The sequence below is a fragment of the Rhinoderma darwinii genome, chromosome 5 (assembly GCF_050947455.1).
Source record: "Rhinoderma darwinii isolate aRhiDar2 chromosome 5, aRhiDar2.hap1, whole genome shotgun sequence".
NCBI lineage: Eukaryota > Metazoa > Chordata > Amphibia > Anura > Rhinodermatidae > Rhinoderma > Rhinoderma darwinii.
Window position 1 is genome coordinate 288,974,337 of NC_134691.1, and position 13,381 is coordinate 288,987,717.

A 13,381-nucleotide genomic window follows, 5' to 3' on the forward strand; every position below is an offset into this window, starting at 1 on the left:
CTCCACCTTTCTCTCGACAACAAGGAACTGCCTTAGTCACATCAGTGCAAATCGTCACCCAGGTACAAGATGCCATGTCATATGGAACATGGGAATAATATGGAACATGGGACTAACATGCGATATGAAATATAGGACTGGAACATAAGACAATATGTGATATGTGTCATAAGAGTAATATGTGGTATGAATCATATGATTTAATAGGACTGCTGTACGATATTGGACACAGGATAAAGGATTTTTGTGTAATATGGGGGCATAGGATATCTGTATGTAACATAGGACCATTATGTGATATGGAACAAACGACTTTGGAACATAGGACTACTATGTAACGGATTATGACATAGGGAATGTGTGGTGAGGCACATAAGGCTACTATATGTTTTGGTGCTGTGGTTGAGCAGGCGCAAATCGTTCTGATCTGCCATTGCGTACACTTATAGCAAATCCCTGAATCATCATAAGCGAGCTTGGGTTGTGATCGCTGATTTTTAATGATAGTATGGGGATTATGATTATGCAATTGTTATGTATATACAATGACACATCACATGGTGGTTATATTATTAGCTACCACACCACATGAAAATCAGCCACTTGGATCTCGCTTGATATACATGTTTTATTAATGTTGATATTCCTTGTAGGTGGTCTAATGATTCATAGGATTAACATTATCGAGGTTTACAGAAAGAGAGAAATGCCATCGAGGTGGCTGTAATAATGGTTTCCTGCTCACAAGGCCTAGGTTACGATCATTATTACAATCCAGCCTACAGTCTCACATTCCTGAGAGCCTCCCCACCAGCAACACAGCCCAGCAGAAGGCAGACTACTCTCCAAATACACCAGACAGCAATAGACTGGGGGCTATCATCTGCCTTATTGCAGGGCCTGTGTTTACCCATAAAACCCCCACAAACATTTCCAGGTTTATCCTCTACCACAGGTTGCAGTTTACAAGACAATGGCGAAGAGGAAATGTAATGCATTGTTTCATGTTTAGGTTTCTTTAAAAAAAAAAATAAGGTCTCTTCCTGTGGGTTTATAGTGATAGATGTATAATTATTTTATCATATATTAAGATATGTAATATATATTGAAATGTGCAATATAGCTAAAAATAATTTATAGTTAGAAAAATAAGAAAACAAGGTGAAAAATAAATATCCGAGGTGCAAATTAAAAAAAGGACTAGTAATAATTCCATTATTAGATATATGTTCTATTATTAGATATATAGATAAACATATATAGAGATAATAAAACAGCAAAAATACTACTACCAATAATAATTATATTATAGTAGTAGGTTTTAAATATAAAGTCATTAATTAGTATTATTTCTAGTAATAATACTACTATAATAATACGAATGCTATTACTAAAATAACAATAGCAATAATAATAATAATAATAATAATAATAATGCTAATAATAATGCAACCTTGCCATCTCGCATTACCATTCCAATCCCCCCCCCCCCCCATATATATAATGAAATCTCTTGCTCACATGGTGGAGTGATCTATCTATCTATCTATCTATCTATCTATCTATCTATCTATCTATCATCTATCTATCTATCTATCTATCTATCTATCTATCTATCTATCTATCTATCTATCTATCTATCTATCTATCGTGTGTACACCACATGAAATACGACTCCACTTGATTACATATATATAAAAAAATGAAAATTATAAAATAGATAATATTTAATATTATTATCATCATTATTATTATTATTATTATCATCATCATTATTATTATTATTATTATTATTATTATTATTATTATTATTATTATTATTATCATCATCATTATTTCCTTGCAATGTACTAAACAACCTGGTTATACCCTTATTATGCTTATCCCACCACCTCGATCGTTTACCTCCTAGATTGAAACTGACATTATTTTTCGTATTTACACTATAATCATATTTCCTTAAGTAATAAATTGTTCACTGATGTAGGTATATTTTTTCCCCCTTCACAATGGCTCAACATGCTTGAAAAGTTAATAATAACAGTTTCAGATTGATCCTACCTTTGGGCATTTTTTGTTTCGAGAAGTATAATTACTGGTTGTGGACAGTACAGGAGACTTGTGATTTATGAAAGTATTTTATTTCATTATTTAAAAGAAATGCAGGATAGTCCTTTAACAATAGTGGACATAAAAATATCTATCTATCTATCTATCTATCTATCTATCTATCTATCTATCTATCTATCTATCTATCTATCTATCTATCTATCTCTCTCTCTCTCTCTCTCTCTCTCTCTCTCTCTCTCTCTCTCTCTCTCTCTCTCTCTCTCTATCTATCTATCTATCTATCTATCTATCTATCTATCTATCTATCTATCTATCTATCTATCTCCATCATCTATTTATATCAAGTTTTAACATATATACGCTAGAGAGAAGTGAAGAAAGATAGAAAAACATAACGTTGCACTCATAACAATGGACTTGATCTAATGTCTGTGCTGTTCAGCATGAAACAATGTAACCATCCGCCATTACTACTTTATCATTAATGCACCTTCCCCTATGTTTATTCAGATTTCTCTGCTACATTATTACTATAACAGAAATAAATATTTCTGAATATAAATCTATAAACCTTACCACATTTCTACAAGCTATAATAAAGGTTTCATGCATGTGAGACAATTGTTCCCATGAATCCACGCCCTAATTTTCCTTCCTCAGTCTGTAACCCTCACTTGTGGTCTGTTTTATTATCGTTATTTTATGGCACCGGATTACCCTGTAAATCTTTCCCACCCAGTTCCTCACAAAGGCTAAAGTCGTGGTCAGGTATCTTAAAATCTACTGGATAAATAAAAAGAATAATAATAATAATAATAATAATAATAATAATAATAATAATAATAATAATAGCAGAAACAACAATAATATTCTTCCTGGCCTATATGGCTTTATTCCGCAGCCCTTGTGGTATTATTAATTATTATTTTATTTTTTTTAATGTATTTTTTATTTCGATTATGGCTTAGTGCTAATAATAGATAGATGATAGATAAATGATAGATAGATAGATAGATAGATAGATAGATAGATAGATAGATAGATAGATAGATAGATAGATAGATAGATAGATAGATAGATAGATAGATAGATAGATAGATAGATAGGCAGATAGATGCAGGCATAATGTTCCTACCTTATATTCTATAGGTCTTCTATACCACATTCTATAATGCTACATCTAAATTATTCTTATATAGGTATAAATGTGTGCATAGATGTACTTGTACACTGTTGTGTTGAATCTATACACGAGGAAATAAATAAAGTGTTAATTCTGAATGTTGTATGCTCATTCTCATGAAGAGAGCTGATTGCCTTATTTACAGGCAGGCTGTGCATGTGTCTAGAACAGCACTATGGAGACTTATTTAGAGATTTGCATTTTACTGCGGCTACTGGCTGGATCTATACCAGTATTCCCAGCCTAAGCACAACAGTAAAATGTAACAACTGCTTGTAACCAGCACAAGTGTAACATAATAAATCCCATCTACTATGCTGAAGCCTATATGTATTAAGGGGATGAAACATGTTCTATATATCTATGTGTCTGTGGATGATTTTCGATCAAGGACTGTGAAGAACACCTACATCCTTCTGTGTGATTAATCATGATGTAAAATAGTCCCTGCAATGGTAGAAAATGAGGGAAGTGGGATATTTTAATCTGACTCGGCCACAATTAAAGTGGACAATATTGTATAACTTCAATATCCTTTTGCATAAAAACATATGGCTTTGCTATAAAAATGATGACTGGAAAACAGTGAGCCATTAATAGCCTGCGGACTGATTTATTCCTTATTGTTCTGTTTCTTAGTCACATGCCGCCAGCAGCCAATAGGAAGCCAGTCCTGCCTGCAACTTATTAGGTGACTGTACTTCTTTGTAGGACCAAGTTGTTACATGAAATCTGCAGTTTCATAATTTCAGCAGGTCCTGCTCTCATCATAGCAATGACGACTTCTGGGACTCTGAGCAATTATTATGTGGACTCTTTCCTGATCCATGAGGGTGAGGAGCTGGTGCAGTCTAGGTTTGCTTCTGGCTCCCTAGCCCAGCCACCAAGACAGGCTGCACTGGGAGCTGAGCACCCTGAGTACACTCCATGCAGCTTCCAATCTAAATCGTCCATGTTTAGCAGCCCCTGGAATCCAGTGCATCATCCTCAGACTGCCAATAATGTCTCCAGCGTGTACCACCCTTATGTACACCACCAGGCACCTATAGCAGCCTCAGATGGCAGGTATATGCGGTCCTGGCTGGAACCCATGGCCGGATCATTGTCGTTTCCAGGCTTATCCTCCAGCAGGCACTACGGTATTAAACCTGAGCCCCTCTCAGGCAGGAGGGGGGACTGTACCACGTTTGATGCTCACACTCTGTCTTTGTCTGATTATGCTTGTGGCTCTCCTGCTGACAGAGAGAAGCAAAGTAACGACGCTGCCATTGCTGCCAATACTGGAGAGAACCTAACAAATGGGGAAAAACCTCCTATTGACCCAAGTAAGTCTATTGCAGTCATTGATGAACTATGGAAGCGATCATATGCACATGATGTTAGCGGTGGAGATTGTGACTCTTCTGGCCTCTATAGGGGGCCTCATCACAGAATCAATACATAAATGAGAATAAAGTTTGTGCCCTGGCATGTAAACTGTATGATCAGTGTTACCAGAGCAATGCACTATGGATGTTCACAGTGCAAGGCATATCACAGTGGAGGCATATCATCATTGAGGGGATATACTGTAGTTGCATTTTACAACTCTGTGGGCGTGGGCTACTATATAATATGAGAATTGCAATATTCTGTGTAAATTTGGTAGCCAGCAGAGTAGTCTATGTACAAGTGCATGGATTATATAAAGCATTGCTAGTGGTGTCTAGAAATGGATATGACGTTGTAGAGTGGCATGTAGTGTATTTTTTAAGGAACATATGTAGTAGATATATTGTATAGTAGTCTTCGTATAGATGCATATTGCATGGCTTGTAAATGGCTTGTAAATGCCACTGATAACGGTCTATGTATTGATCTATAATTGATAAACAGTATCATCTGAGATAGAATGCATTATATAAGACATTAATAGAAATCTGTGTTCATACATTGACCATATTTTGTATAGAGCATTGATATAATATCTGTACTGATGCATAAGACATATATTGTCTATGTTATTTATGACATTGTATGTAGTAATGCACAAGTCATATGTTATATACGGCATAGATATTGTATTTGTATTGATGCATAACATAGATTGTATAGGACGTTTATTCATTTGGATTAAATAATTTGGGGCATTTGTGGTAGCCTACACAATGATGTAGTGGGCATGTATTATGTAAAGCATTGGTAGTAATATATGTATGGGGCATAGGGCATGCATTATACAAATATATAGCAGCGCTATGTATTAATACATAAGGGAAATATTACAAATAACATAGCAGTATATGTGTTAATGCATAGGGCATATATCGCTTAAGGTTTTCATAGTTGTTAGGGTGTTGATACTTGCATTATACAGGGCATGGATTACAGTATATGTGTTAATGCCCGGGGTATATATTGTTTAGGATATTAATAGCAGTATATGTATTAGTGCATAGGCAATGTATAATGTAAGCCGTTGAAAAGTGTTGTAAAAAAAATGTCCTCTGTTTCTAGACAACCCAGCTGCGAATTGGCTCCATGCAAGATCCACCAGGAAAAAAAGATGTCCTTACTCAAAGCACCAAACACTGGAACTTGAGAAGGAGTTTTTATTTAACATGTATCTAACCAGGGACAGGAGGTATGAGGTGGCCAGACTGCTTAACCTCACAGAGAGACAAGTTAAAATTTGGTTTCAAAACAGAAGGATGAAAATGAAGAAATTTAACAAGGATCGACCAAAGGACGAATAAATCCAGAATATCATGGAGCTACAAACAAGGGGATGCTACTGTATTGAGGCCTCATGTGTTTCTCCCTGCTGTATATCATGCTAACAAATCAAGTACCATCACAGCCTTGGTTTACCAGAGCTATCCAAGAGGTACTTAATTTCTTAAATTATTTAATGAACAACACAAAGGGGCATTAGGGGTGGGCTGGCATACAAGTAATCTACCTGCTCTACTATACAAGTAAACTACCTTACCATTGTGCACAACTATATACTGACTGTACAGACTAGCTCTAAAAATGTAGATTTTATTATAATTATTATTATTATGGTTATTATTTGTTCTCTGGCCAGCAGGACCCTCTGCTGCTATACTTGAATCATGTGCTTTATTGTAGTTGTGACCGGATTTATGTGCTTGGATGTCGTACAATGCTAGGACTACATTGAACTCAGGTTGTTTAATATAATGCTAGGTCTATAGTACCAGCCTGTATCTATAGTACCAGCCTGTAATGTCATTACTGTTTCCCGATATATAGACAACTAACCTACAATTGATTTATAAAGAATCGACCTCAGTTATTGGCAATCACAGACTCCAACAATCTATAATGAATTGTAAAGATGTATATATGGCTTATATTCCACATGGAAGTATGCAGGAGGTGGGATGGAGTGGGGGGGGGGGCTGAAATTATTTGGAGCCCTAGAGATTTCCTTCGGGATCTACATATATGTGGATTAATATATATGTTGAGTGAAGGTTTTACTACCTATAACTTGTGTTATGTTCTTGTTCACTGTATTGAAGTAAAATTTATTAAGAATAATAAATTATACACAGGAAATAAAAAGGAATACATTCGGTATATTTCTATCCCTAAACAATACAAATAATTTATGAAGAACATACTATATATTTGAAAGTTACCTCATGACCTGTTGACCAAATTGTTGTGTTGAAATTCTATTTATCTTTTTTTTTTTTTTAAATAAAAATATGTTTTTTGTTAGTTGTGATATGGCATTTTATATTCCTGGTCATTAGAGATAACGATTATTACTATTTTTCCCGGTTTAGATCTTTATCTGTACATCTCTGTGCACACACACACACACACACACACACACACACACACACACACACAAATATACACGTTTGTGGTGGTTAGGATGTGTTATCTGTGGTTTCAGTAAGACTACAGGTAAACCTAGTCTAAACATGGTGCACAAAATAAACTTTTGATATCCACATTTAGCTTTGCTATATCTGCCCTCCTATACATATTATTGTATAAGTGGCAAATGTATTATTATTAATAATAATAATAATAATGATAATGGTTTTTATTATGATATTATTTAAATAATCATGTATATTTATATTTCATTTATTTTAACTATAGGTGAGCTTTCCACATGGTTTATCACTAAATACAAAAAAAAAACGAATACCAACGATAATCCTTGTTTTAACTTCCCAAGCTGTGAATGCAAGATTATAGCAAGCAACATGCAAAACATCCCATTTAATGGACTACATTTTTTTATGTTTAAGGTAAAAATTTGTTTGGTTCCCCCTGGTTCGCTCCTATATCTCTTTATGGAACACATTTGGGACTTCAATTTCCTCCTAAACATCATTGTTTAGCCAGGGGATTGCATTTTTCGGCACACTTAAAAATGGCATAGCTTAAAAACAAAGATGATGAAAGAAGTCAAATCAAGAAACAAGTCCAGACAGAGGATGTCGTTTAGGAAAACTCTGAGCCATATAGTGCAATAAAATAAAATTACTGCTGCAAGCATTTATGGAGTGTAAACCGCTGCAGGCTTCTCAGCAAAACCTGGAAGACATGCCGGGATTCCTACAAGTCTGCTGTTAACACACACACACATCCACACACACACACACACACACACACACACACACACACACACACACACACACACACACACACACACACGTAAAATATAGATTTATATGTTTAGTACATAGGTAATAACATCTGGTTTTATATAGTTAGGAAAAAAAGTAAACTCTTTTGTATAAATGAGAGAGGCAGAAGTAATAATTGCAGGCTTTTTCCGGGGAGCGGGCTGTTAGGACGCCCTCTGTTGTTTCAGACAGAAAGGAACTTCAAAGAATGGCCACAAAAAGTGTGTAATATATGGCTGGTCTGTAATATATGGCTGGTCTGCAAACTGTCTGGAATTCGCCTCTTAATGACTTTATTGCTGTCCAGCCGCAATTAAGATTTTCTACAGAAGCCTTTTCATTTGTTTTGTCTGGCGGATTGAGATAATGTGAAGAACGGAAATAACTGTCGTTCATTGTTCTGTAACGCTGAAAATTTTAGCTTTGTGCAAGTTCTTCATGTAAAATAACTTTAGGATGCTTAATACAGCGACCTAAACTAGGAGCTCCATTAACAGACACTAGTTGGTTAATTTTCAAAAAACTTGCACATATCAAATCTCACCAGCAGATGGCAGCATAACTCCACATAACAATTGGAATTGTGTTTGTGTTCCTCTTCAGCCATTTTTTTTAAAAAAAATATTGATATTTGAAAAACGTTTTCCTCATTGAAAATTGTGAAAAATTGCTCTATTTACAAGCTATTTTTTCTACCGTTTTTTTTTTTTTAGCAAAAACTATTCAAGCGACATTACTGTATAGTTATACTGCTTAACTAAGATTCCCGTTCTGATTCTTTTTTCTTATATGTAATATCATGTTCACATTGGCATCACTACATCTATATATCTGCCTTTAATATATTGCATAATTTGAACAGTTTTCTATTCTTTTTATTTATCAGTTGCAAATATTTGAAAATTATGTAACTTTGAAAATATATATATATATATAAATAATTAATATAGAAGAATCCTAGGTTTTATACAGATATGTTTATATTTTTCTTCTTAAACATACAGATATTTTGATATATTTTTTCACACAGGTACAAATATATTTCTTTACACCTTTGAAATTGTTACATTATAGTATTTTCTCATTTGCATAGCGTTGTACTCTTTATTTATATTTTATTTGTTTAATTATTAACATAATATCAATATTTTTTTGCATAAAATGATCATACCTAACTGTTAAATATAAAGCACACAAACCTCATGAAAACAAACCATGGATATTGTGGAATATATCTTCTATGTAGATTTTATTTGTAAAATACAACGTGGGCAAAATAAGATAGACAGACAGACATATATATATAGATAGATAGATAGATAGATAGATAGATAGATAGATAGATAGATAGATAGATAGATAGATAGATAGATAGATAGATAGATAGATAGACACAAAGCGAGAACCCCGCCTCCTGATATTGTGTCATCGTATTTTTTTGCACAATTCTTGGGCCTCCACAAGGCGTCTACTGCATGAAGCTATTTATTTTTGCATGTATAGAATTATTTATTTTAGTGTCAACACGTTTATTATATAATTTAGTCTCCTTTGTATTTTTCCTTGTGTAAATTAGGCTGAGAAAACAAAAATCCTACCGCGATTGTAATTATTTCATGTTTTATTTTGTATTGTATCATAAGAAGATAAACTAATGTTTACATTATTATTATTATTATTATTATTATTATTAGTAGTAGTAGTAGTAGTAGTAGTAGTAGTAGTAGTAGTAGTAGTAGTAGTAGTAGTAGTAGTAGTAGTAGTAGTAGTAATACAGATGCACATGCGGGTACCGGAAAAAAAAAGATCATCAATGCGTTGTCCATGAGATATTTTCTAGTAAACAATGTATACAACCCGTGGAAATGTTCTGGGAAAGCAGAGATCAGAGCCTGGGATCCCTTTGTAGAACAGATGAGCAGGGCTGTATATTTTTAAGGTAGAATTTCCGGAGCAGCCATTTCCATTGAGTGTTTCAAGTTTATGATGTGCAATATAAAGGCTGTAAACCCTGTATCTGTGTAGAAGAGGCTCTGCCCAGCACTAGGAGTCATTTCCACTGGCGCCTGATCACAACAACGTGGTTTCATTTATTTCCAATGGATCTATTTATTTATTCTCATCTGTACACATAATATATGGATCATACAGAATAATCCACCAGGAACTGCCTCTACTGACTGCACAGGTAAATTACAACAGCGTCTGGTCAACCCAAAATAATCTGAATAATAACAACAAAAGCCTCACATTTCTCTCAATGTAAATATTACCCAATGTTTTAATGTGATTAATATTAAATATTTGTCTTGGCCTTGACTGTATTTAATGTGGCATAAGAAATAAAAAAATGTAATGAAGTAAATATTTAATTTCCGTCATGTTACTTTTTTTTTAGGATAAATCATAGCAATGATACAAACAAAATGTAAACAAAATATATAGCGTTTTATTTGTTTTCCTATTTAAAAGGGATTACAATTATATTTCTCCGTCCTGCATATTTTTGCCAAATTGACATGCATAATTATTTGAAAGCACTGTTGGTTGCACATACATTTTGTTGGTGTGTTTGCATCTATTTATCTTTTTGTAGTTTTCTAGCATTATAATAATTATTATGATAATTATGATCATGATTATCATTATTATTATTATTATTAATACATCATGTGTTTATTTTACATTTCTTTTACAAATGTAATATTTCTACATTAACTTCTTGTTAGAATTTATGATATAATGAATGCACCATTGTATTTAGTTCATGAAGAGAGATCTGGGAGGAGTATCGCCGTAGCAAATGAAGCCTTGTTATTGTAGGTGATCATTATTTGGGGTGCTGGATTATTAATAAACATAAATACAGCATTCTGGGGACATTGTGATGGTTACACTCGAGTATGGGTGTTGTTCCTGCATTGCACACAGATCGCTCCCACCTGTGATGCAGGATCAGATTGGATGGGAGAGTCAGATGGTCGCAGATCACGTGCAGGGGGAAGCTCAGTGCACAAGAAAATGGGGTTTTGTGTAAATCTGGGGGCTTAATGTTTCCATATATCAAGCTACCTCGTAAAACCGACACTGGAGCCACCCGGACCACAAATCACAGGTGAAGAATATGACTTCTTCCTATTATGTGAATGCTCTGTTCAGCAAGTATACGACTGGGGCTTCTCTCTTCCAAAACACAGAGGCCACTTCGTGTTCCTTTACCAATTCCCACAGAAGCAGCTATGGAGCCGGCACTGGGGCATTCCCTGCAACAGCAGCACCCCCATCCATGCCTGGTTTGTACAATGTGAACAATGCGCTGTATCAGAGCCCCTTCACTGGATATACCCTGGGCACAGAAGCCTATAACCTCCATTGCTCCACGTTTGATCAGAACATTCCGCTTCTCTGCAATGACCTGAGCAAAGCCAACTGTGACAACAAGGCGGAGGAGCCCACCTTGCACCCCCAGACTGACAGTCATTTCCGCATATACCCATGGATGAGGTCCTCAGGTATGGGTAACACTGTGCACCCCACTAATCTCATAATACAATAGCCTTTAGGGGTCTCATTAGAGTGTAATCGCCTCTGGCTTTGGATGTAGAGCAGCAATGCTCCCCCTTGCTTGTATTTACAATTATCTTAAATAATAAAATAGTGTGCCATACAGAGAATAAATGTTAATCGATAGTAAATAAATATAGGCTCAAAATAGAAAAAACAGAATTATGTTTATTGTGTTTGCAGTGCATGCAATAAGAGACATTTTTGTTTCAATTACTTTTATTCATAAGTGAAAATACTTGATCCACTATGCAGGCCATATATCTACATTACAAAATATAAAAAATAAGACTGATTGATTGACAGATAAATATCAGACACACAGATATGTAAATATTCTATAGATGTATATCTATATATATATATATATATATATATATATATATATATGTATATATATATATATTAACACACACATCTATCTGTCTATCTATCTATCTATCTATCTATCTATCTATCTATCTATCTATATATATATATATATATATATATATATATATATATATATATATATATATATAAAGAATAGAGAGAGATGGATGGATAGATAGATCGTTTATAGATAAATGTCTACAATAAACGACATATCAGATAGTAACATTAGATAGTGCCTAGGCCTTCATGGAGTAATGATCACAGGATTATTGTGCAATGAGCCCCCATGACTAACATACAGCACATTTTATGTGTAACACATAGGTCCAGACAGGAAGAGGGGTCGCCAAACATACACCCGGTACCAGACACTGGAGCTGGAGAAAGAATTCCACTTTAACCGCTACCTGACCCGCAGGAGAAGGATAGAGATCGCCCACGCCTTGTGCTTAACAGAGAGGCAGATCAAGATATGGTTCCAGAACCGAAGAATGAAATGGAAGAAGGAACATAAGGAGGAAAATGGCGGTACCCCCGAAGCTGGGGAGCAGACCCCTGCAGCTACTACTCCTGCAGCAGCAGAGGAGGAAGAGGAAGAGGAGGACAAGGTCACCAAGGATGAATGAATATTGCCGGATTTGTGTTATGGACTGGGAACCATTATGTGTATTTTATTTGTTTAACTCTTGAGTGCAGGCCATATTCAGTGTCTTCAGCACAAGGGTGCAGCCTGCAGGGGAAACAGAAATATATATATGTGATATGATTATTTAAGATTACATTCAATTCACAATCAGTAACTGAAATGTGACTTTACTATATACATGAACTACCTAAAGATAATGCACAGTACAAGTGCATTAGACGTTACTACCTAGTCATTACACACATAGAATAATAATAATGTTATACAAGAATTCACAAATGCTCAGTAGAGCAACCACTACCTTTACTTTCTACTACCTATTCCAATACTACCTATAGCATGCCCTGCTGTAATGCTATATACTACTTGTACTCAAACCATGAACTCTGCACACAGATGTGAAGTGACGACTGTGCACATTTTATATACTCAAACCACCATAATAACAACAGCAGCAGCAGCAGCAGCAGCAGCAGCAGCAACAACAAAACAGCCTAAAATACAAAGCAAGCATTGATCTGCTGCGCACTCCTCCTCTACCCCAGTAATGCTGTAGTATATTTCTTTCCTGTGCAATGATATTTCAAGTGACCACATTGTTTGTATTCCAGGGATTTGTATTCGTGTAAAGATGGTGTTTATTTGTCATATGCAGTATTTCTAGATCTGTGTTTGTAACATTTGGTCACATCTATGGCATGGCGTATTTGTCTCCAAAAAAAAAAATAAGTTCAGAAAAAAATTCTGTAATTCTAGCGGTTTGCACGTCTGTGTGTGATCAGTGTTATTGTGCGTATTTTACATTTGTTCTGTACAAATAAATATGTTTAAAAGGAAAGAAAAGAACAAACAAACAAACAAACTGTAACTTGCATAATATATTTT

At 34.9% G+C, this 13,381-nt stretch overlaps 2 protein-coding genes across 2 annotated transcripts; both read left to right on the top strand.

The window, feature by feature from the left end:
• Positions 1-4,028: 4,028 nt before the first annotated feature.
• On the top strand, positions 4,029-6,595 carry HOXA9 (homeobox A9). Its single transcript, XM_075828635.1, has 2 exons — positions 4,029-4,578; positions 5,750-6,595. Exons 1-2 carry the CDS (start codon positions 4,029-4,031, stop codon positions 5,986-5,988), a joined length of 789 nt encoding a protein of 262 aa, XP_075684750.1. The 3' UTR covers positions 5,989-6,595.
• Positions 6,596-10,974: 4,379 nt separating this feature from the next.
• On the top strand, positions 10,975-12,965 carry HOXA7 (homeobox A7). Its single transcript, XM_075828636.1, has 2 exons — positions 10,975-11,423; positions 12,175-12,965. The coding sequence occupies exons 1-2, from the start codon at positions 11,036-11,038 to the stop codon at positions 12,474-12,476; spliced, it is 690 nt and encodes a 229-aa protein (XP_075684751.1). The 5' UTR covers positions 10,975-11,035; the 3' UTR covers positions 12,477-12,965.
• The last annotated feature ends 416 nt before the right edge of the window (positions 12,966-13,381 follow it).

Bases quoted from the DNA above. Each gene is read 5' to 3' on its own strand.
- HOXA7 (XM_075828636.1), top strand. From the start codon at position 11,036: ATGACTTCTTCCTATTATGTGAATGCTCTGTTCAGCAAGTATACGACT. The intron at 11,424-12,174 runs GTATGGGTAACA...TGTAACACATAG, and splicing joins CCCATGGATGAGGTCCTCAG to GTCCAGACAGGAAGAGGGGT.
- HOXA9 (XM_075828635.1), top strand. From the start codon at position 4,029: ATGACGACTTCTGGGACTCTGAGCAATTATTATGTGGACTCTTTCCTG. The intron at 4,579-5,749 runs GTAAGTCTATTG...CTCTGTTTCTAG, and splicing joins AAAACCTCCTATTGACCCAA to ACAACCCAGCTGCGAATTGG.